General features: G+C 47.0%; 1 protein-coding gene across 3 annotated transcripts in view; it reads right to left on the bottom strand.

The window, feature by feature from the left end:
- The window catches only part of ABCA1 (ATP binding cassette subfamily A member 1), a 97,300-nt gene that overhangs the window by 22,383 nt on the left and 55,312 nt on the right, over positions 1-19,605 (bottom strand). For all 3 annotated transcript variants that reach the window (XM_055698771.1, XM_055698772.1, XM_014286394.3), the window contains 14 exons: positions 16,461-16,547; positions 11,699-11,939; positions 10,972-11,111; positions 10,162-10,278; positions 6,971-7,159; positions 5,917-6,122; positions 5,648-5,824; positions 4,816-5,038; positions 4,245-4,466; positions 3,403-3,607; positions 2,755-2,868; positions 2,121-2,292; positions 1,427-1,558; positions 780-919 (listed from right to left, as the gene is read on the bottom strand). In XM_055698771.1, the coding sequence (XP_055554746.1) occupies positions 780-919; positions 1,427-1,558; positions 2,121-2,292; positions 2,755-2,868; positions 3,403-3,607; positions 4,245-4,466; positions 4,816-5,038; positions 5,648-5,824; positions 5,917-6,122; positions 6,971-7,159; positions 10,162-10,278; positions 10,972-11,111; positions 11,699-11,939; positions 16,461-16,547 (2,365 nt within the window). The remainder of the gene's footprint in view (positions 1-779; positions 920-1,426; positions 1,559-2,120; positions 2,293-2,754; positions 2,869-3,402; positions 3,608-4,244; positions 4,467-4,815; positions 5,039-5,647; positions 5,825-5,916; positions 6,123-6,970; positions 7,160-10,161; positions 10,279-10,971; positions 11,112-11,698; positions 11,940-16,460; positions 16,548-19,605) is intronic.

Genomic DNA, 19,605 nt, shown 5'->3' with positions numbered 1-19,605 from the left:
TGAAAGCAGAATTGCATACTGAGAAGACCAAGTACTGCTACTGTTTCAGGCCTTCAGGATCTCATCACCTTCAGGACAGGGGATAATTCACCTGGATGGTCTTCCCTTTGCAAAGTCCCACTCCCAGCTGCATGAAACCTCACCCTTCCAGAAGTGAATCATACTATTTCAACATCAGCAGTAGCAGGCCATCAGCTTGGAGGCCTAACCACATCTAAGGATCCAGAACACAGGTCTCCAGAACCCGAGCTGCAGAAAAATGTCCCCAAGAAATACTCTTCCTGTGGAAGTGTGCCAGAGGCAGCAGCAAGAAATTACATGACACTCCTCAATGCTAAAGCCAACCTGTGGCTATCTGCTCCCCCTTCCCCAGGTCAAATGCAGTCTGTGCTGGTAGTTGAGCCAGACAAAAGAAATGCACATATGGTTCACAGACCACAAGGGACTTGGAGATTATGGTCTGAACACCTCACCCAAACCCAGAAAATCCAAACATATCAGTAAGCATTAGGAGAACACATATCACACATAGCTGGACTGTGTCATGATGGAAACAAGTACAAAACACTCAGAGAAAGTGAGTGACTTGTTATGGCCATTAGACAGCATAAGACAGTGGTAAGATAGGTAAGTTTACTACAATATACTGGTTAGGCACTTAAAGTTCTTAATTGTGTGATAGTCCTTTATTTAATTGGAGGATCCAACCAAGGTCCATGATGTAGCCTCTGTGAAACCCAAGAAAGTTTTTCTGGGGCTGAGGAAGCAGCTGAACCTACCAGAGAGTTTGCTTGTCCTAGCTTTCAGTTTGTGAGGCAAACCAACATCCATTGCCATCTGCTCTACCTCCTCTTTCACCTTCTTTTCCGGCAGCCCTTTGAGCCGAGAGTAGAACCAGATGTGCTCCTCCACAGTCAGCCTAGGGAATAGAAGCAGGCTCAGGGCACAGCTAGGAGCACCATGGTGAGATTCATCCCTTGCATAAGCATCACAGCAGGCATGTTTGGTTGCTTGGGAAAACATCTTTTAAAGCTGAGGTTTCAGGAAGGAGCTACAGACTGGGTGTGCTCAGCTTGGGCCTGATTTCATGGTGTGGCTATTCAGCACCAATGCAAACAATCCTCCTCTAAGGGCACTTGACAGAGTACCCCAAACATTCCACATCAGTAGGCACTGGGGAAACATTGAAATTTAATGGAGTAGATCTCTTTAAGAAGACATCGAAGATTTTGCTGATAATTCACAGGCATGTATGAATGTACTAATAAAAAGAATCTCCTAGTACGAATCCCACCCCACCCCACTGTCTCACATCATGCACACAGATAAAGATAGGACTGTCTTAGCTGAAAGCACACTGTGTCTCCTAAAGAATCCAACGACCTGTTGGATCACACCACCCCTGCGTCTCACAGATGCTACTCACAAGTCAAACAGCACATTGTGTTGTGGACAGACACCCAGGTTCTGCCTGATGGTGCTGAGCTCAGAGCGAATATCTTTGCCCAGGATGAAGGCTGTACCCGAGGTTGGGGGGAACAGGCCAGTCAAGATGGACCTGAAGGACAAACACAACAGTAAGCAGGTTCCACCACTAGGAAACGGCTGCTGCACATGCTGAGGTGGATGGATGAAGAGTGGGTGGAAGCCCTAGGGAACTCCCACATCTGGAAAGTAGTCTGAGAAACATCTCACTAATGGATAAAAAAAAAAACCAGCTACAATGGTTTTAGCAGTGATCAAAGCACACCCACATGACTCTGCTTGAAGGAATGTTTTCCTCTAAAAGCTTCTCATCCCCTGTCCCAACTTGTTTCCTTACACTGGTAAAGCATAATCAGAATCACAAATGGCATTACTAAAAAAAGCTGCCAGCAGGTTCATTCAGCACAGCCTCAAGGTGAACTACCCCTAGTTTCAGCCCCCCATACCCATGCACCCTCACAACTAGCAGCTGCACAACTAGGGTAAGACAGCAGAATTCCACTGAAATCAGTGAAGCACCCTAGTCTGCACCAGCCTGCACATTGCTGTTGTACAGACACCTCTACCATATTGACAGGAACCACAGCATTCAAAGTTGCTTCCCCCACTGTATTAAGTTATTTTTTTGTTCTTACATGGTAGTGGTTTTCCCTGCTCCATTATGTCCCAGAAAGGAGGTGATTTGTCCTTCATAGAAGTTCAGTGTGAGACCATCTACAGCAACTTTCTTGCCATCACGATAAACCTTGACCAGGTTCTGGATGGAAACACCAAGGCTCAGATGCATAGGCTCTTCTTCTTTGCAAACTGGAAGAAAACAAAGAAAAGCAGAGAGAGATGGAAGTTTTAACAGCAGCTGTGTGGGAGTACTACCCAACATCACTTCCCCCCAGATCTGTGGAAATCAAGGAGAAATGAGCTATATGAAGAACTGACCACAATTCTTCCCCAGAGACAAGAACCTTCCACAGAAGTTTTCTTTTGCTTTTTTATCTACTGGGCTTATCTGGAGATCTCCAGTGTTACCAGGGTTGGCAAAAATGGGCTGAATTCTCAATTCCGTGAGGCTGGAGCACCCACCTGCACTCAAGTGGTCACAGTACCTTGAGTTTATCCAGACACACCCACCTGATCAGCACACCCAAACCGTCATAACAAAGGGATGACCAGTTTCACCTTAGCCATGCCAGTCCTGTTGTCCTTGGACTCTCCTTCCAAAAAGCCAACCATAACACTTCACTGTAGAAAGGCTCTGTGTCCAGCACTTACCTTCTGAAGGCCCCTTCTGGTCAGGATGAGGGTGCTGCCTGTCCTGTGGTTCCTCACCAAACCAATAGGACTTTGTGAAAGGAAAGTACCAGGGCCTGGGAATCCCATACTGGCCTAAAGAGAAAAGCATTACGTTAGCCTGTCTGCATCTGTCCCTTTTTGTTATATTAGCTTTCAGGACAAGGGAAGTACTCCACCCCAGTAAGCCTCTAGGTCAGGCACGACTAAGAGGAGACCCTTCCTGGTGAAGACACTGTCAGACTTTGGGGGTAAAAGCTAACTCTTGTCCCAAACTTCACTTTAGGGTTAAAAGCCCTGTGCTGGAAGGTGTTAAGCAGCCACATGTGGTACTGATACTCTCAACTCCTTCTTTGCAGCAGGGTTCATGGACTTAGCAAGCAGTTCAAAGGAGGGAACCACCGAAGTACAGCAAAGCTTCTGGGACTAGCTCAGCCATCACTTGCAATGGGGCACAGTGTCTGCACTGGGCAGCAGGCAACCTTACTGTGATACTGGTCTGTGGTTTCCTCCACAACCTCTGCAACTCTGCTTAAAAATGGGCCAAATTTGCACCTTGGCAAATGAGTAGGGTGAAAGGATCTATTTAAATGTGTGAAGACACGATATTCCCTCAGAAGCAGACCTCACCTGGGAAGACAGATTCAATGTACCAAGTCATGACCCCATATAGGAAGGTGTCAAACAACATCATGACAGCAGATGTGGTGATGCTAAAGCCATCTTCTTCCAATGGGCTCTCAAAGAAGTTGTCCCACTGCACACCAACTCCCTGCTCCTCAAACAGTGCAAAGTACTCACAACCAAAGCCAAAGGCTACCGGAGACAGCAGGCTCTGCAAACAGGAGTCATGAACATGCATTCAGTTTTTCACAACTACTCTCCAGCTGGGCAGCTCAGCTCTAGCACAAGACTAAGGGACATGCTTCAGAAGCCTTACAGGGAAAGTCAAAGGTCCAAGAAGCACAACTATTTGCAGAGAGGGCAGACTCAGTCTTGGTTCCAGCAAGCAAGCAAGGCCCGAAATCTTTGTTGGCCCACCACCCAGAAGCGTTAGTTTCCCTATTTCCTTTCACTTGCTCTTTAGACTTTTATGCGAGGGAAGAGATCAGTAGCAGCAACCCTCTCCAGACAGGTAAGAAGTGCTCTGCAGAAGACAGCTGGTTCCTTCAGTCTTCAATTCCTTCAAAACCACCTTCATATCAGGTGGTACAGCATCACAGCATACAGAGATCAAGGCAGCTTAGTCTGTCTGAATTACTTCTACCACCAAGGCCAACAAACCCCTCCCAAATAGCTCCTAGTAGGCTGAAGTCCATCTCTTCACCAAGCCCAGCTCTGATAGCCTCTTACATGGGAAATTAATTCTCCCATTGCCACCTCCTCCCTTTGCTATCAGTATACAGCTAGGGAACTCTTGAGTACCATACTGGTGGCAGCCCAGTACCCAGGACAGTTTCCTCAAGACTCACCGCAAAGATCTTGAGTGAGAAGCTGACGTAGTCCTGCCAGGCAACACACAGCACATAAGGCAGGTACAGTGTGAAATAGACAATGCCCCCACAGGCAGCTGCCAGGTTGGCCCTGGAGAACAAGGTGCTGATGAGGAAGCACTGGAGGATTGTCACAACACCGAAGATTGAGAGGAAAACAAACACCACACTAGGGTCACTGTAAGGCAGCAGATTCCCCATCTGGAAAGGAGAACAACAGGTGCATCAGGCTTTGAAATGGCTCTCCAAGGTGGCTATAGTGCAAGCAGGTCTGCAGAACTGCTGCTTCAGGGAGGCTGGGCTTGCTGCAATTTGCACAACAGCCTTCCCAGAAGTGGGCCAGTACTAGAGACACCTCCTCAGGAGTGCTGAACCTACTACAGCCCCTCCTGCTGTTTGCAGCCACTCAGCCCTGTTTTGTTCCAAAACCCTGTTCCCAAAAAGTTGCTGGTAAACCCACACTCACTAACTCCTCCCCAGTGTGCCATGGTAGACCACTACTTAGCAGGCTCTCAGGGCTCTAGATTCTGCTGCCACAGACCAAACTCACCTTAAGGATCAGCACCAGCAGGCCTGCACTCATCAGGAGAGGGATGAGGCTGCTAATGAACCAGCTTAGCCAAAGGATGCCATTGTCAAGTCCCATAATCCTCATAGTCTCCTTCAGCCGGGCTTCCTTCTCATACACAATACCCTTAATTATCACAGCCACTGAGTAAATCCAGGCTAGAGTCATGAAGAGAGGCATGGAGCGGCTCATGACACGTAGAAATCTGAGAAGGAAGGAGAGGGACCAAAAGAACAGCGTAAGAAACGTCACTGCAACTTCAGGTACTGCTCAAGGGCTAGCTGAGCAAGGTGATGGCTAAGGCTTGGAATGGCATAAAGCAGATGACATGCAGTGTGCGACACAGGATCAGTGTTTCACCATGCAGTGAGGCTGATGGGTCTAGAGCATGTCACTAGGCTGAGTGGGACCTAGAGTTGCAACTGCCACTCAGTAAAAGAGTGGCTATAAAGACCCGCCCTTCCTGGGGACTGCTCTCATCTGTCCTCTTTCCACTCTCCCATGCCTAGGCCTCTGCTTTTTTCCCAGTGATATTTTTTTTTGCCTATACCAGGTTTGGGGATACAGTCACATCTCAAGAACGTATTCTCTGTGTGAGAGCCCTGTACATACAGCCCTCCTCCTGGGAAGGACTCTGCAAGTCATTATATATTCCAAATCCTCCGTGCAGGTGCACTAATTCCAGGGATTAGGAACACTAAGGAGATTGCTCCACAACTGATAGTAGGGATATAAACCGTGCCTGAGAAGTGACAGCAACCCATGTCTCCCAAGCCACAATCCTGGGAACTTTTGAAGCAGCCTGCATACATACATGTCATCCACATAACATGGGTAGGGCATCTGCTGCACATAAACTCCTGTCTTCTTCTCCGTGCCTGTCTGCACCCTGATGATGGCCTGTTCCACCACATCCTGCAGGTAGGCAAAGCCTCCCCAAACGTAGCGCATGTCCTCAAAGGGGTCAGCACGGGGACCAGGATCCCAGTACCTGCACCAGCGGAACAAGACCTTTCCGTTAGAAATCCTCATCACCACATCCTCCATAAGAAATTGTTCATAAGGCAGGATGTCAGGACTCACCCATCCTTGATCTTGTTGGTCCTTTCCACATTATCAATGTCCATGCGTATCTTGTATTTCACATGTTGAGGAAGCTCCATGCTATTAGGAGCTATTTCAGTGAAGACTATGCCAGCCCAGAACCTCCTCTCATCCAGAAGCTCCAAGGACCTGTTTATAAGCCGGACTTCTGTGGCCACAGGCTCCAGTTTGTCCAAGTTGACACACTAGACAGACAGATTTGGAAGTGTTTATGGGACAAGTTACTACATCAGAAAGTCCTCTGCTTACGTTTGGGAGGGACAAAAAGGGAGAACTCTGCAATGGCAATGTTGTGCCCAGTGAAAGGTTGCAGCACTGAACTACTTTGCAATGGCTCATGGTAGCCTGCCAAGCTGCTAGAGACATCATTTGTTCCTGTTTGATGGTCACCTGCCAATCAAACATGTATCACTGAGAAATACCCCAGCAGAGGCAGTTTCTGGACAAGTGGTTAGACAGCACTGCATTACTAGCTGTGAGATCCCATCCAAGCATCCATTTCCACAGTCTTATTTTCTTTGTTACAAATAAATCAGGTCTGATCCAAAGCCTCTAAAAACCAATGGAGAGACCCTGGCAGGCCAAGGCCTGTTTCTGTTCGCATTCATCTGCCAAGGTGATCGAGTAACAAGAACAAATTTCATTATTCACTATGTCTTCCTCTGTTCAAAGCAGCTGCTAGCCTCACAGCGGTCCCCAGCTGAAGCCACAAATTGAAATGTGAGGGGTTACACTGCCGAAGCAAGCAGCAGCTCTCAGTCACCCAGCAACAGCTGGGTGGGAAGCCACATGCAGTGGCCAGAGTGAGACCTTCAAGAAAAGGCTGACAGCTGGGTTCCTACATCTTTATTCAGGCACCTGAATAAATGGTATTTTCTAACATGCTGTGCACTCAGCCCTACTAAAGCCTGGTTGTTTACAGAAAACGGACCGAGGAACTTCCATCTCCCCTTTCCAGGAACACCCCACCACAGAAATGGAGACCAAGCTGCGGCGCCCCACTAGCTCCTTGCCCACACTAGCAGGACCTCACCTCCATGAAGCGGGAGATGGTACGGATCGCCTGATCTGTCTCATTGAAGGCATCCACCCAGGTATACACTGAGCCATTTGCTGTCTCAAAGTCCTCCGGCTGGTTTGATAGGAAATGGGCAATATCCTCCACTGTCCAGTTGGAAGCTGGCAAGTGCAGGTCCCAGAGAGCTTTGCCTTTCAGCAGCGTCTGCGCACATTTTGTTTTCAAGGGAGAAAGTTGTTGAGAATTAATGTTAGATTTCACCTCTCATCATGATGAAGTACTACCAGGGAAAACGCCTTTTAAAAAGCTGCAGATAGAGGCCCCCTGCCATATGAGAAGATCAGCGTGGTGCGCTCCTTGCTTTTAGCCCTCTCACCGCAAAGGGTGTGCCGACCTCGGTATAGCGACTCCATCGGGTCTGCTTCTGCAGGCTGGCTGGCTGCCTCCGTGTCCTGCCACCCCCCTCCCGAGGAGAGGGCAGCAGAGAGCTACGCACGGCTGCGCACCCCGGGCACACAAACCAGCTCTTCAACCAGCAAAACAGGGAAGAGGGTTACGTGGGTTCAGGAGAAATGCGTTGGGCTGATGGTGGTTGCCGAGCTCTGCTCACCTCTCCCGAACAAACCTCTGCTCCTGGCTGGGATGGAGAGGGCACGGGGCACGGCTGGAGGCTGAACTGCCACAGTGGTGAGCAGAAATACCAGCACCAGAGGCCGGGTGGCTTTTCTTACATATTTTGCTATTACACCATCAGGGCAGCCCTGCACAGCCAAGATGTCCTGCCTCCCTCTTCTCCTGTCTGGGACAGTGCTTTCTGCAGCTCGTTCAACTGCTAGCTTTCTGAGGACAGGTTACTGCCCCACTGTGTATGCCACAACACCCCAAACAAGCGCAGCCCAGGTAGAAGCACCTGCCATTGAAGCAGAAACCAGTCCTCTGGGCAGTCAATATAAGGGCAGACAGGAGGGGAGTGGCAACTGTGAAAGACACAGTTGAACTGAAGAAAGGAAGAGGAAAAAAAAAAACCAAACAAAAGCCTGCACAAGAAAGAAAACTAAAAATCCTAACAAATAAAACCAGAAAAATGGATTTTCTGCCAGAGCAAAGAATGAAGCAGAGAGGCAAGGAGCTTTCCCATACTCTGCTGTTACCAGCAAACCAGAAAGTAATAGGTCACACAGTTATGAAAACAGCATTGTGAACTGGGAAAACAAAGCAGGCAAGCTGGCAAAGGAGAACATGCAAGAAGGAAATCCAAGCAAACAGGGATCAGCTACTCTGTGCTATCTTCACATTTGGTCTCCCAAGGCTGGCTTATACCACCATGCCCAGCAGGAAGGGCACCATGCCTGCAGGGAAGGGGCTCAAGGGAAGAGGCTCAGCCTCATCATGTTCAGCAGCAACATTAAAGCTCATTAACTTTAGGGGCACATGTTGCCCTCCCTTAAGTTAGCAGCTGCATTAACATCAATCTGGAAGCGCCAGAGACTGGCAAGCAAAGCACACTCCTCTCCTTCAGCAGGAAGCAATATGCCAAACAGATTGCACAACCCAGAAAGCTGGGAGGTGATGACCTGCCACCCAGCAGCATGGCAGCCTCAACGACTTAACAGCCAGCAACGAACTGTCCTCCCCCTTCAAAGCAGCCACAAACAGGCAACTCTGTCTCAGCCTGTTCACCTACAAGTGATCCATGCCAGACCTCTAGAGTGAATGGAATGCTGCCTGGGAGCTGCCTTGGCATTGACAGTGAAGTACTCCTGCTTGTGTGAGCTGCTACAGGTGACAATAAATGAATCCCTGCTACTGTACCAATACAGAGGAAGAGACCAGACTGCTGGGAAAATCAAGAATTAACTGCCAAAGCCAACACTGTTAACAAGAAGCATAAAATACAAAACGAAAAATCCCCAGGGCTCAGTAAAAAAATAATTAAAATAAAGGCAGCAACATCCAGTTTTCAAAAGGAGGCTACTGCAAACCAATATCCAGACCCTGAGTTTCTGTCTGCACTCTCTGCAACAGTCCAATTTACAGTTGGTAGCCCTGATTCTCACCTCCCTGATGCCAACACCTATAGAATTAGCTTTCATAAAGCCAACTGAGGCACATGACTGATGATAATGATGCCTTTGACCCTCTAGTATGTCATGTTGATGGGGAAGTACAACAGGGAAGGTCAGAGAATGTTCAGCATTACATTGGGGTAAACAAATTAACTTCAAGGCTTAAGAGGCCTGAGGAGGTCTCTGTGTTAACAGCTGCAGTACGACACTCAACGAGCTGCCTTGCAGAGACAGCAGAAGAAGCTACCCTACAACTGTTTCTCTGTTGCACAATCCTAGTTTACATCACTGTGCTTCCAAAGACATCAGCACAGGGTGCAAAGATCCACCTGTCAGAGTTGCACCTGAGGGAAAACAACGCTGAACTAAACCACTTAAGCAGGTAATGCTGCAGTAATGCAGGTCTAACACCTGGCACAATGCTCCAGGGAGCCAACAAGCTAGCAGAAAGCATGTCAAATCCAAACAAGGCTCCCAGCCCCTTCATGGTCTAGTATGCACGGCACATTACGAAGCAATCAGCCGTAGGGTGATGTTTGCTCTTCTCCCATGAGCACCCAAGTACTACTAAATTAAGCATACCATGCAACTCCAAATTACGTTTTTACAAGATTTGTGCCAGATTACTGCCAGGCATCTAGTTTCAGCTCTAGCGTGACAGTCATTCAGTTCCTACTGTACCCAACGACATCCAAGGCCATCTGGCACCTTCCATGACCCAGTCTAGGTATATGACCACTTGCTTTGCTGCCATCACGACAACTATGTTGTGGAGAAGTACACAGCACAGGGAGCTAAACATGACATCCCCCCCACAGGTCCCCAGTTTACAGAAGTACCAAGCCAAATATTCATACTGCATTAGGGCAACACTGTGGAAGGAACAGTTCGTTTCCTACAGAGGCAGATTAGAAACAGGTGTTAAACATGCACTGCTCCTGTTTGCAGCAGGTTGTTACATGGAGGAAGAAATGCCAAGCATAATGCAAGATTGGTATAACCACAGTTTTTTGTGTTTCAAGAAGGGGTCCCATCCATATGATTTGTCTGCCCAGCTCAGCACTGAAGCACCATCTAAAGTATTTCATCACTTATTGCAGAAGATAACAGTGGTGATTCTGGCAAGGACATCATACTGACCCGAATGAGGTCCATTTCCTGACTACTTTCCATAAATCTCCAAATCTTCGGGCTTATCTCCTCCCACATGCCTCCAAGGTCACGAAACACACCCAGCTCCTGGAACGTCCTGTTCACCTGACAGCAAAGAGGAGAGGAAGGTTATTTCCAAAAGCTGGCAGAGATCCACTACAGGCTGAGAGGGTACATTGGCCTGTCAAGCAAACTACTGAGTGTTGCTCATATTCAGACAGCAGCTCAGCTTCTGCAAGGACCAGGGCAGGGAAAATCAAGTGCACTTGAAAGGAAAACACAGGGAACATGGATGCCTATGGCTGAGCACTGCTTTTCAAGGCTTAGTGGAGAACGACTGCCCCTGAGATGAAGGGTATACAGAAGCAGCCCCTCCCCATGTGCCAGAAGAGTCTTACTGAGGGAACTTGGGGAATTAGAGAGCACATACGGTAAATCACAATCAGAAATTAAGGCTGACCAGCCTGTAATGGAGAAAATTAAGGGCACTTAAAAGCTTATCAAGGTCTTCCCCACTCCTGTGTACCACATCAGAGATGCAAAGCCTGTGGATCATCAAACGGCATCACCAGGAAAGCTTCTAGCCAAGTCTAGAAAAAGAGTTTAGCCTGACCTTTTCTCATTGAGCCTTCAATAGCACGTGCATGGGAGGTGAGGGAGGTGAGAGGCTAGGGGGCCTGTGCTGTGCAGGCAATCCTTTCTAGGCTCGTGTTTGGGCCCAGTTTAACTAGAGCTGCTAAGCTGCACAGCCGGAGGACATACCTCATTCTACACATCAGAGGACATGGCTAGAGTTACCTCAGTCATGACATTCCTTATGGCTGGTGTGTCTGGAGTGTACAAGATCTTCCCAATCAGCAAGGGTCTCAGAGCCCTCCAAATAATCCTGGAAAGCGGGCTGGATTCCAGGTTCTTCATCAGCTCATTGCAGTAGGGTGCTGGGGAGGACAGGACAAGTGTGATCACCTAAACAGCACATTGACAACTGCAGAAGACATGCCCTACTTGTGTGGGTTTCAAGGACAGTCACAGCTGGAAGTACAGCACTAATCAGCCAACAAAAACCCTCCTCTACTGCAAAGCTCCACAAAAAGCCCCTTTCAGTTCAAGCCTCCATGGTCCGCCCAGCAAACGTGGAGCACCCAGACAGCCTCCAACCTTAAGAGCCATGCCGCTAGTTTTGCGCTGCTCCCACCATGCTGCTGCATGGCAACAGCCAAATTTGTTCAGAAAAGGCCAGACCTCCAAGGGCTGCACATGACTGTACTCCCTCTCTGCATGAAGGAGGTCCACTGCACAGCCTTCTGTGGACTCTACACAAGGCCCCCAGGAATTCCTTGCATGCTGATATCCTCACTGGCCTTAAGTGCACATGCAGGAGGTGGAACGTGCATGTCCTTCTGAAACAGCAGAAGGTGTGCTGTCCCTCAGGACCATCTGCTTCCATCTGTGAAAGTCTGGGAAATGCTAGCAATGACAACCATGAAGTAGATGGGACCTTAGGCCATGCCAAGGTTACACTTACTTGTGGAGTTATCATAGAAGTTAGCTACATCATCTTCAGTGCTGTTGCCTCCAAACAGTGCTTTGTAATTGTTATCCTCATACCAGTTGAGGGATTTAATTTTGAGCCCTCCACCCTCAGGATGGCCACACACAATTCGTGACACAGCCTGGTAGATCTGCGTAGAGGAGTTTGAGGCATTCACATTGGTCAGGAACATCACCTCTTGCCTCATGTCACTCCAGCTCCTCATGCTCAGCAACTGAAGGGGGAGGTGGGAGAAAAGAGTAGAAGTAGAGGTAGGAACAAAATTAGTAAAAGGAGATCTTGCCACTCTCCTTCAAATTGCACACCTGTTTTTGAACAGCTGAGAATCCCTTTGAATGCAACATCAACAGTAAAGACCAGGGAAAACACATTTCCCCCCGCCACAGCGAGAGAACATAGAGGAAGTCTCTTCTGTGCATGCACAATGAATGTGCCCTTGCCAAGCTCTTTAGCCTTAAGTTTTCTCCCTCCATGCTATGGGTGGTTCCAGTGCTCCCTGCCCTCTCTCGTGGAAGCCACTTGTCCTCCCAGTTGCACAATGGCTCACATTCCAGTGGTGCCCCCCTCATCCTGAGTGGAGTGAGGTGCATTGAGTCAGATGAGGGAGTAAGAGGCAGCACAAATTGAGCGCTGCTCATGGGATACAAGCTGCAGGCCACAGCAGTGTCACCTGGCACAAGTCCACCAAGGTCACCAAGCTTCCACTGATTTACACCAGGCAGCCAGTCTGACCTCCTAGATCAGTATTGCTTGTCCCTGCCGCAGCACCTCCCTTCCCCACTGTCAACAACATTCCCAGAAAACCCTGGAAAACATGCCCAGCTGCAGCCTAGAGCCTGATCACAGCATGAGCTGTGCACGCAGCCAGCCACAGCAAGAAGCCTTCTACTGCCAGGTTGGCCTGACACCAGGCTTGAGGTGACAATGTACAGCTGGCCAGGATGATTGGTACCTCCAGACTCATTTGTCCGGCATAAGCATCTACCTGCAATATGCCATCAACAAAAGCACCAGGTGCTCAGCCTGAGACACTGCATTGATGTTGCCATACTCAGAGGCATGGCCAAGCTCACCACAACAGAAAAAGCAATGCACCCTCATGAGCACTGGTTTCACGCTACAGGCTAGCATTGCTCTCAGAGTCCCTATCTGGAGATGCAATAACATCAGCAGAGGTGAGTCTGTACGGGCAGAAGTCTGTTTATCTCAGTAAACTCTGTGATGGTGAGAGTAAGTGAATACTAGGAAAAAAAATAAAGTAAAGGCAAGAATGTAGGATGTTTCCCAAGTAACCTTCCAGCTTCCATTTATTTTCAGTTCAGGGAACTTTAGTTCCTAACCCTCAGTGATTTTTTTCCATGGTAAACTCCTAGAGTTTTGAACATCTACAAGTGTTTAACATTCAACACATCACTGGAAATAATCTCCTCTCCTTAACTTGGCTATGGTAAACTCCATTTGGTGCCCTGTTTTTTGCACTGGCAGAGACCATGAACATTCAGTCTCTCTTTTTTATTCTGAGCCATTCAACTCCATAGACCTCTGCCATATCCCCAACTCATCTCTCTTGTAGGTTGACAAGTCCCAGCCTGCTCCCTTGTTCCTTGTACGTCGGACATTCTACTTCTAAATGTCCTAATTGCAGTTCTCTGAACTTCTTCCAGTTCCACTATCCCATTTTTGGAGAGGAAGGGCCTAGATCTGTATTCCTTATTGAACAGGAAGGCAATCAACAGCGTTATATAGTGTCATGGTATCATAGATAGATAACCATCTTACAGCTGGTTCGTCTATCCTCGTTTAAATATTTTCTAGCATTTGATTTGATTTCTTGACTGCTACTGAGTATCAGGTGATGCTAACTTGGATGTTCTTGCTGTGCTGCCCAGAGCACCAAAATGCACTAATAAGGGCAAGCAGACCTGCTGAGACACATAACTGCAACCGCTCATCAGCTGCATCTCAGGAACAACTTTAGAAGCTCTGGCTCAACTGCCCTGTTTTCAGAGACAATAAGAGTGTCAAAGACCGTCTGTTGGTTTTGCTCACCGTCTATTGCTTTTGTCACCTTTGTTTAAATAAAATGCAGATGATCAAAGTGTAGGACAGCTGACAAGGCCAGCCAGCAAGAACGCAAAAAATGACAGTATGCTGGAACAATTAAATCCAAATCCACCCAAGGAAAGCAGGGTGAGAATCAGGTAAGGCCTGAGCCTCTGGCAGGCAAACCTGACCGTTCATCCATAGCACTGTGCATGCTTCAGATGTGCCAACATCTGGACAAAAATTCTTGAGCTAAACAGCTATGATGTGTCACATACACAGGGAGCCTCTATTTTTAGCTGCCTGAGAACACATAACACTGATATGATGGAAGGCAGCTGTGAGAACGACCAAAGCCTGGGGATTCAGTATGTATGTCCAGAGTGTCCTGCTTCGAGTGTACTTTCATTTCCTTACTGCTGCCTTCATCTGCACCCTGGTACCACTCAATCTGGCTCCAAAGGTTCGGTGTGGCTGACAGGACACTAGCATCATGGGACATGAATAAAAAAAAAAAAGTCACACAACAGCTTCTGTTGTTACATGGGCTCATGTGGATTTTTGGATTTGACGATTCCTCACCCAGAAGGCCAAGGCTGCATTTCAAGTGTGACTGTCTGAACGTCCAGTTCAAAAGGACCCCTTGGGGAGTTTTTGGTACCTTAGGTACCACAGCTGTTTTTTGCTCAGCAAAAAGTCAACCGCTTTAGCTAAAGTACAATAAAATCCCTAGCATGAGCAAAGGTACACAAATAGGAAGTGCAGCTAATTCCCATGAACATGTGAGGTGTTAATCATCTTGCAGAGGGACTGCATTAGCAAATACATTTTTACAACACAATTTTAAAACAGTTTGAGCAAGGAGCTTTGTTTCATCTTTGGCACCAGTATCTTTACAATTGACATGCAGAGCTGCTCTGTTCACACCACTGGAAGTATGCCATGTGTGACTAGTTACTGAGCAATTTCTTCTCCCAGACATCAGACCTGGCTCTCTTAAGTGTTTCTTAAAAGTTGCTCTTGCTCTCAGTGTTTAATCTGCCCTCCTAGGTTGATTTTCAAGAGCCCAGGGTCACAGATCCAATCAATCCCCACACTCAGAGACAAATATTTTGTTCAGACCATTCTCTAATTAAAATTCCTTGCTAGAAAGGCTCCTAGACATGGCACAAACAATAGTTCTCTCCACCCCCTCAAGCTGCTGCCCTTCGAAACAAGGCAGCAAGTCCCTCCTTTTCATACAGGAATCAGCCTGCCAGACAATAAGAAGTAACTTTCGGTCAAGCCATCTGGAGCAGCTCATTCTGTACACAGAGGAAAAAGCTGCCTTTGTTTGCACAGCAATAGGGCAGAATAAAAGGTAGTTCTGCCCAAAACAGCTGCCAAGCAAAAGGCACATTACCCTGGGACATTTTCGGCCACATCAGCAAACTGAATATCACATGGTTTCAATTATTTTTATCCCAGACAAGAAAAAAAGGCAAGCTTAAGTGACGTAACGGGAAACAGCTGTAATCAACCTCCCTGCTAGCAGCAAGAGCTCTGCTATGGTCTTAACTGAAGCTGATCCTGGAATAATCTTAATTTCACTGCAAAGGAGACCTGGCAGCAGGTTGTGGGACTCGGGGAGGGATGCGTGCCAGGAATTGTTGGCTGGCATGGTGCTAGCTACCAGCAGCTGCCCCTCCGTGGGAGTGGAGTGCGCGCTAACCTGAAGTGACCCGCTCTTATGCATGCTCTCCGAGGTTACTACCGTTCACAGCTCTGAGCTCTCTTGGTCTGATGCAAAGACCGAAGACTAGCAAAGGGGAGGAGGCGGCAGCAGCATTGTTTAGTTTAGATGGCTGCAATTTCTGCTTCAGGGAAAGAATGTTTTTGCCTACTAGCAGCACTTCAAAGTCAGAGCTAGCCAAAAAGCAACTAAGAGAAGTTTCTGGCTCACCCCCCACCCCACCCCCAGTTTTGGGCTTCTGACTCATGCTAGGCATGCAGGGCTTTTCTTTTAGTCCATCATTTTACCTGCAAAAACAAGTACTTGTAGCCTCTATAATGTCACTTTGCCCCTGCACATTTCTATTGATATTTTGCCAGAGCCTTTCCCAGCCAGTCTTGTGATGCCATTGCACCGAGTGCACCACAAGGACCAGAAAACAATTTCTGCCCCAAAAAATTAGTTAGCAAGCGGTAACTTAGAGCTACTTATTTAGATTAGAACAGCCACAACATTTCCATGTGCCATACTGTCACAGCACCCACAAACCAGTAGATATAACCAAGCAACAGTGCTGACACAGCTGGCAACTGAGTGAAAAAAATAGGAAGGAGGCAAACCTCCACATGCTGTTTGCAAGGCACTGCTAGGCAGCAGATGTACTGCGAGCCCAACAGTTGTGCTACTGCTCAGAAGTACAGCCCCACAGAAAACATCTAAATTCCTGCTCCTCACATGAGGGCCCAACCTTTAACGGTGCATTTGATCAACTCCTATGGCGTTTCTAACTTGAAGTGTCAAGGGGTCACAAATTGTGTGCTGCCGCTGCTGACACAGTAAGAATGGCTGTAGGATGAGGGCAAGTTTCAAAACAAGCCAGGGTCCCTTCCAACCCAAACCATTCTGTGATTCTTGTACTCAACTGCAGGCTAAGACAGCAACCGCTGTGACAGGTTCTCCTGACATGAAGGTGCTCCTTACCTCTTTAACAAGTTTCCCAATGCTTTCCCTCAAAGCATCCACAGTTTCTGATAGATCCCGCAAGGAGGAATTGAAAGAAAGCTGTGTCTGCAGAAAAAAACAAAAGGAAACTCAAAGTCACCGTGAGGCACAAAACCAAAGAAATTAAACTCTTTTAAATGTTATTGTAAAGAAGAGTAGTAAGGACTGTTTACATGGCAAAGTGCTTGACAGAGAAGACAGAGCTAGCTTTCTGCACAGCCTTGAGCTTAAAATACCCTGGGCTTCAGCACCCCACAATACAATGGCAACATCCCTTTCCTTCCTCACAGGTTAGGTACACAGATGCCATAACCAGAACCACCCCAGTAAAACTAAAAATGCACGCACATACACTTGCATTCCAAAGGACAGCTTGTATTACAGGTCACAAAACAAGCACAGCCTACAGTACAGCATGCTGACAGACCTGAAATCCTGCAAGCCAGTGCTAAGAAGGGGATGCAAAGTCTATCCAAGGGTGGCAAAGACCAGCTGGTAGACACAAGCTTGTAGTGGGACTCCAGCTCAGATACACAGAACTCCTGCTGCAGTGTACACCATCGTCATTGCTCAAGCCCTCCCCATCAGGCCTTAATGTTTTTTATCTAAACCTAGGACATATTTTAAAACATCCAGCTTCTAGGAAACAGCTGACAGTCACCATCATCACTAAAGAAAGACTGTCAGGTTTCCAGAATTGGAAGTCACAGCTTTCAGGAAACTTTGCTGTAGCAGGAAGTCATACTGAAGACAACTACTTGTTTCCAGTTGCTCTATATGTAACTGCGGCACCTGGGTTTTGGTTTGTGGGGTTCTTTTTCCCCTTTTGTTCATATATCTGGATTATCTTGCATGGGAAACATTTGGACATAATCCGTGTTTCAAAAGAATCAAGATTAAAATAATTTCTTAAGATTTCATGCTAGCAGCTACATGTTGCAGCATTTGAAAGCACGCTAAAGTTACAGCATTGTGACACACAGAGGAACAGCCAAGGCCCTTGACTTCAGCACACATCTCTTGGGCTGAAGCTTTTAATTTTTATATCTTTTCTTCCAGAAACTACTCCAGGAAAGTCTAAAGGCTTTCACTTGTCATAGTTGATTTGGTGGAAGGTGACAAGACCTGGTCAGGGCCAGCTGGTGTAAGTGGGCACTGTTCCATGGATCTGCTGGGGCATTTAAAACCCAGCTAACTTTTCTGAGTGCACAGTTAGTGCCTGCTCCAAAGCCAGTTGCAAATTCAGGGATGGTCTCTCTAACCTCTATGGATTTCCACTAGACAACAGTCCTTCAGGTTCGATAAATCAAAATACATCATTAAGCCTAAAAGAAAAGCAATTCAACCCCCCCACAGGCTAAGACCTTCAAGACATATTTAAAGAAGTATAGTCACCAAATATCAAAGCTATGTAGCTGCACTACCACTTGAGCAACAAGATGAGGTAGAAAGTTCTAGGTGCATGTGTAACAGTAGATGTGCTTGTTCAGCTCCATACACCTAATCAAGCTCTACACAGATTTGTGTTGTTCACTGTATTCAGAGGTGATTCAGGGACAGGGTGAATAAGGAAGAGTTTTCTTATGATACTAAGTGGTTCAGAACAGTGAAGAGTCAAAAGCCAATTGCAAAGGATTAGTGAAAGGCCTCATGCTGACACACTGTTACAAAGTGCCAGACCAATTCAGTGCTGCAAAGTACATAGGGAGAAGACAGTGCTACCTTAAGATACCCTTTGACGGCTCTGAACTAGCTGCTGCTGCTCAGAAAGGGAGATCTTAGCACTACAGTGATTAAGACATATTAACATCAATATAAATGCACAGTACAATCCTGGTTCTCAAGTATTATGTGCAATTATGGGTCCTCCATCTCTGGAGGAACACAAATACAGAAAAAGACCACAAGTATGACTCGAGATAAGAACAACTCCTGAAGGAAGAACAATACACCACAGTTCTTGCAATGGGACCTGTAATGACAAATAGAAGTTATGACGGAGATCTGTAGAATTACAAGTGGGATGGAGAATGGGAACAGGAGATGATTGCTCACTGTGCCTCGCCATACAGGACTAGAGGGCTTCCAGTGAAAAGGTGTTTAAAACAAACCAACGGAGCTACTGCACACACAAGCTTAGTCAAAAGGGAGAAATTCAGTAGATACTGTGCAATGCTGAAGGTACTAAAAGTTCATGTGGGTTTGAGAAATTAGAAGACTTCATTAAAGAAAGTTTACCAGGTGCTACCAAACACCAAGATCCCAGCAGCAGCTGAGAAAGTCTGAGTTGCAAGCTGCTGAAGAACAGGACATTACATTGCAGAAGTGTTACTACGTACTTGCCCCATGGCTGCATGCTTTCAGATGCCTCCATTACAGGCCACTGCTGGACCAGCTCAGGGGAAACTAAGCTGAAAAGGACTTTGGTCTGACCCATTAAAATGATTCAACTTGCAAATCTCACCCTGAAATGTGATGAGAACCCACCTATCCATTCACACCCCATCACCCTGACCTTTCTTCCCTAAGAAATTCACAGCACTCCAAGTTCATTTCTCAACAGAACTTGCCATGATGCCATTTACAGTGGAGGGAATTATGATTTCTTTACCACCAACCTTTGCACTCTAAGGCCCACTCAGAAAGCTTCTCACAAGTCTTATCTCCAGAGACAATGACAAAAATCAATCACAAGTGGCCAGTCTTCTTCGAACAGATGAGCATGTCATGAATTTCCCTGGAAAATAACTCTTTGCAGTGGCTCATTAGGTAAAGCAGTTAATTAAATTTCTATGAAGACCCTGAGATTCTGGGCATCCTTCAGTAAGATTAGTCCCACTGCGAGAGTGTGTTTAGTAGGTGTCTACACTACGTCTTGGGATGCAGGAGACAAGAACTTATTTTCCAGTGAAAGCCACAAAACCATCACCTGTCCTTTCTAGGCATGCTGTGGAAAGAGTTCTAGTGGTTTTTGAACAGACCTGCCTTGTACAATTAGTGTTAGTGGCTGGCAAGTCATGCCTTCACCTAGACTTGTCTTTTGAGGCAGCAAATATCATAATACTCTTGAAGTACAGATTGCACTGAGTGGACTCTTGTGTGCTTGTGTGTGCATGCTACAAGA

The sequence above is a fragment of the Falco cherrug genome, chromosome Z (assembly GCF_023634085.1).
Source record: "Falco cherrug isolate bFalChe1 chromosome Z, bFalChe1.pri, whole genome shotgun sequence".
NCBI lineage: Eukaryota > Metazoa > Chordata > Aves > Falconiformes > Falconidae > Falco > Falco cherrug.
The sequence above is the reverse complement of the archived record's forward strand: the minus strand, read 5'-3'. Positions and strand labels throughout refer to the sequence as shown.